At 40.7% G+C, this 4,987-nt stretch overlaps 1 protein-coding gene across 1 annotated transcript; it reads right to left on the bottom strand.

The window, feature by feature from the left end:
• Positions 1-393: 393 nt before the first annotated feature.
• LOC139398806 (zinc finger protein 135-like) lies at positions 394-4,739 on the bottom strand. Its single transcript, XM_071144585.1, has 2 exons — positions 4,605-4,739; positions 394-3,616 (listed from the first exon to the last, which is right to left on the bottom strand). Exons 1-2 carry the CDS (start codon positions 4,705-4,707, stop codon positions 2,517-2,519), a joined length of 1,203 nt encoding a protein of 400 aa, XP_071000686.1. The 5' UTR covers positions 4,708-4,739; the 3' UTR covers positions 394-2,516.
• Positions 4,740-4,987: the final 248 nt, after the last annotated feature.

Genomic DNA, 4,987 nt, shown 5'->3' with positions numbered 1-4,987 from the left:
CGAAAGCGTTCTGTGATCTTAGCGACTGTTCAAGCAAGAATCAAAACATTGTAAGCGTATATAAACTCAACGATATTTTGTTTGGAAGTAATAAAAACGTACATCTAGACGACTGCTGCCAAGAGTCGCACACATCTGTGAGTGACGTCAGCGCGTTGAGTACTGAAAAAGGGTCTATCGCCACTTCCTCAAAATAGATAACTCAAATCTGTCATTAATGTTGAGTGCTGTTGACCAATCACAAATGAACGGGCTTAAACTTCGGCTACCGACTTGCCTCCAAGAAAAAATGTGTGTGCACAAACAGCCGAAAAAACCCTTACACAAAGCCCAAAACGAAAACAAAAACTTCACAAAATGTTGTCATAATATATGCAGAAACTCTTCCGGCTGTTTTTAAAGAGTTTATTTCATTGAATTATACACAAGAGAGAAAACATGTATGTACAAACATATTTTTTTCATTACATTCTTGTCATTTAGCAGATGTTCTTATCCAGAGCGATTTACAGGACAAATAAGGGTTAATTGCCTTGACAGATTTTTCACCTAGTCGGCTCGGGATTCAAACACGCGACCTTTCAGTTACTGGTCCAACACTCTTAACCGCTAGGCTACCTGCCGCCAGATCAATCAACTTCAACACAGTTATTCAAATACATTCATCATCAATGACTACAATAATGAATCAAGTATTAAAATGCAATTTAATAAACAGTTGATTAATTCCCTGTTTATCATTAAACAAAAGCTTAGTAATAAAATAATACACCGAAAATAATGCTGAGAACTGATCACGCCATCTTTATCTGATATACACTGAGTGCATAAACATTAGGAACACATTCCTAATATTGAGTTCCCCCCCTTGTCCTCAGAACAGCCTCAATTCATCGGGCATAGACTCTACAAGGTGTTGAAGGTGTTCCACAGGGATGCTGGCCCATGTTGACTCCAATGCTTCCCACAATTGTGTCAAGTTGGCTGGGAGTGGATCTCTACTCCAAATTGCTCCTTCCATCTCCTCCCACAGATGCACAATTGGATTGAGATCTGGTGACTCGGCAGGCCACTGCAGTAAACTGAATTCACTGTCATGTTCTTGGAACGATTCCTGGACAAGCCTTGTGGCGTAATCCTGCTGAAGAAATCTATTTGCAGATGGATACACTGCTGCCATGAAGGGAGGCACCTGATTGGCAGTAATTATTTAGATATCCTGTGGCATTCAAACATTGCTCAACTTTTATCAAGGGCCCCAATGTGTGTCCTGAAAACACACCCCAACCATCACACCACCAGCCTGCAATGCTGACACACGGAGTGGATGCATGCAGTGGTGTAAAGTTCTTAAGTAAAAAATATTTAAACTAATTTAGAAATTTTTGGGGGGTCTCTGTACTTTACTATTTATATTGTTGACAACTTTTATTTCACTATATTCCTAAAGAAAATAATTGTATTTTTACTCCATACATTTTCCCGGACACCCAAAAGTACTCGTTACATTGTTTATGATTAGCAGGACAGGAAATGGTCCAATTCACACACTTATCAAGATAACATCCCTGGTCCTCCCCACTGCCTCTGATCTGGCAGACTCACTAAACACAAATGCTTCGTTTGTAAATGATGTCAGTGTTGGGAGTCTACCCCTGGCTGTCTGTAATATTTTTTTTAAACAAGACAATTGTGCCATCTGGTTTGCTTAATTGAAGGAATTTGAAATGATTAATACTTTTACTTTTGATACTTAAGTATATTTACAACCAAATACTTTTACTCCAGTAGTATTTTACTGGGTGACTTTTACTTGAGTCATTTTCTATTAAGGTTTCATTACTTTCACTCAGTCTGACAGTTAGGTACATTTTCCACCACTGGATGTATGTCCTCGTGGTTTCCTCCATACCCCAGTCCTCCCATCAGCATGAAACAGCAGGAACCAGGGTTCATCAGGCCAGGCAGTATGTTTCCAATTTTCCAGTGTTTTCATTCCTTAGCCCACTGCAACGGCAGTTTTGTTTGTTTGTTGAAAGCTAATGGAGATCCATAACAAATACACAACAACTAAATCATTAAGGATCATAACTTTCACCTGGGTTCAGCTGGTCATGGAAAGAGCAGGTGTCCTTAATGTTTTGTACACTCAGTGTAGGTTGTGTCTACTATCTCATTCCCACAGACAACTGTAGAGGGAAGCAGTCCCACCCTGTTAACCGTCAGACTCCACTGTGAGAAGCCTCACAAAGGATATTCAACCCTAAGGGCAAATCCAAGGTCATGTCAATATCTTTACAGTAGAAGCTAACAAAACACACCAAAACTGACAAGGTACACACTGATCAGTAAAGTAAAGAGAGGCTAACATTCTAGAACGCTCTCTTTCCTCTGCACAGTTCTCTCACAGTGAGAAACAATAGGATTAGAACAGAGTGTTCTACACTTTCTTCATTTGATCCAATTCAACGTTGCAAATGATTTTATGAGATGAGAATTAAGTGGAGTGTCTAATCTTAGCTGGTCTGAGAGAGGTGATGAGGCTTCTCTCCTTTATGTACACATTGGTGTCTTTTTAAATGGCCCAATCTGTAGAATCTCTTCTCACAGTCAGTGCAGTGATAAGGCTTCTCTCCTGTGTGTATTCGTTCATGTCGTTTTAAGTTGCACAGTAGAGAGAAACTTGCTGCACAGTCAGAGCAGGTGTAAGGCTTCTCTCCTGTGTGTATACTTTCATGTCGTTTTAAGTGGCACAGTAGAGAGAAACTTGCCGCACAGTTAGAGCAGATGTAAGGCTTCTCTCCTGTGTGTGTTCTCTTATGAACTTTTAGCCTAGTTGATGTTGTGAAGCATTTTACACAATAAGAGCAGGAGTAAGGCTTCTCTCCTGTGTGTGTTCTCTTATGAACTTTTAGCTCAGATGATGTTATGAAGCATTTTACACAGTCAGAGCAGGAGTAAGGCTTCTCTCCTGTATGTATATGTTTATGTGTTTTTAAGTGGCCCAGTCGAGAGAAACTCTTTCCACAGTCAGAGCAGGAGTAAGGCTTCTCTCCTGTATGTATATGTTGGTGTCTTTTTAAGTGGCCCAGTAGAGAATAACTGTTTCCACAATCAGAGCAGGAATAAGGCTTCTCTCCTGTGTGTATACGTTCATGTCGTTTTAAGTTACACAGTAGAGAGAAACTCGCCGCACAGTCAGAGCAGGAGTAAAGCTTCTCTCCTGTGTGTATACGTTCATGACGTTTTAAGTTGCACAGTAGAGAGAAACTCGCCGCACAGTCAGAGCAGGAGTAAGGCTTCTCTCCTGTGTGTGTTCTCTGATGAACTTTTAGTCTAGCTGATGTTGTGAAGCATTTTACACAGTCAGAGCAGGAGAACAGCTTCCCTCCTGTATGCACTCTCTGATGAACTGTCACAGTCTTGGATGTTGTGAAATTCTTCCCACCGTCAGTATAGGAATATTGATTCTCTCCTCTGTGTATTTTTAGGTGTACTTTTAGCTTTGATAGAAATGGGAATATTTCCTCACAATGTGGGCAGGGGTGAGACCTCTTAGCTCTGTGATCTTTCTGCTGTTGCTCTCTGGATGTAGAGAATGTCTCAACATGGTCTCCTGTGTGAACAACATCAGAAGAAACAGTCAGTTGGTGTGATACACATGTCAATCAAATGTATTTTATGAAGCCCTTTTTACATCAGCAGTTGTCACAAAGTGTTCCACAAAGAGCAAGCAATGCAAATGTAGCAGCAAAGTGGCCAGGAAAAACTCCACAGCAAGAAGGAACCAAGGAAGAAACGTAAAGAGGAACCAGGCTCAAATGGGTGGCCAGTCCTCTTCTGGCTGTACCGGGTGACATATGTATTCATATCAGCAGGCTGGTAACATATGTATTCACATCAGTAGGCTGGTACTGTATGTATTCATATCAGTAGGCTGGTAACATATGTATTCATATCAGTAGGCTGGTAACATATGTATTCATATCAGCAGGCTGGTAACATATGTATTCATATCAGTAGGCTGGTACTGTATGTATTCATATCAGTAGGCTGGTAACATATGTATTCATATCAGTAGGCTGGTAACATATGTATTCATATCAGTAGGCTGTACAATAGAAAAGGGGAATAAAACTATTCTAAAAGTGGGTAAAAGCCATATCATCCTCCACTCACTATCTAAGGGTTAGTAACCAGGCTTTATCACATCCGACCGTGATTAGGAGTCCCATAGGGTGGCGATCAATTGGACCAGCATCGTCCGGGTTTGGCCCGGGAGGTAGGCCGTCAATGTAAATAATAATTTGTTCTTAACTGACTTGCCTAAATAAAAGGTAAAATATTTTTTTAAATACTAATTTTGTAGAACTTTAAAATACTGGCAGCGTGTCTACTTCACTTCTTTATTCTACTCTCTGATCACTCAGGATAGCCCAGTGAATTAAACACATGCTGGCAATGCTGGTATGCAAGTCTGAGTAGCATGAAATAATATCTACCTTCTCATTGAAACAGTTCATCATGAAACACTTCTACTACAACTTTTCATGCACAGTGGGAAGTTGAAAGGAACAACAAATTTAGATAGAACCTGGTCTTACCATGAGAAACAGATTTCCCAATCTTCTCCTCCTCCTCTTCATCTTTAATGTTGACATTCAGCTCCAGTGTTTGACTGCAGTCTTCCAGCTTCACTGATGCCATCTCTGGATCCTGCGGTACAAACTGGGCTCCACTGTCACAATCAGGACCCAGTGACTGTAGGTTTGGGCTCACTGTGGAAGGAGAGAAGCAGGCTGGGTTTGTCCTCATCTGCTCATCATCATCTACTCATCTATCACTCCAGTGTTCATCTGCTAAATTGTAATCACTTTGCTACTATGGCCTATTTATTGCCATACCTCCTCATGCCATTTGCACACACTGTATATAGACGTTGTTTTCTATTGTGTTATTGACTGTGTTGTTTCTGTTGCACTGCTAT

Source organism: Oncorhynchus clarkii, unplaced genomic scaffold, assembly GCF_045791955.1.
Source record: "Oncorhynchus clarkii lewisi isolate Uvic-CL-2024 unplaced genomic scaffold, UVic_Ocla_1.0 unplaced_contig_7982_pilon_pilon, whole genome shotgun sequence".
In the NCBI taxonomy this organism is placed as follows: domain Eukaryota; kingdom Metazoa; phylum Chordata; class Actinopteri; order Salmoniformes; family Salmonidae; genus Oncorhynchus; species Oncorhynchus clarkii.
Note: the sequence above shows the minus strand (reverse complement) of the source record. Positions and strands in the feature narration are given on the sequence as shown.

Bases quoted from the DNA above. Each gene is read 5' to 3' on its own strand.
- LOC139398806 (XM_071144585.1), bottom strand. From the start codon at position 4,707: ATGGCATCAGTGAAGCTGGAAGACTGCAGTCAAACACTGGAGCTGAAT. The intron at 3,617-4,604 runs GTAAGACCAGGT...TTGTTCACACAG, and splicing joins TGGGAAATCTGTTTCTCATG to GAGACCATGTTGAGACATTC.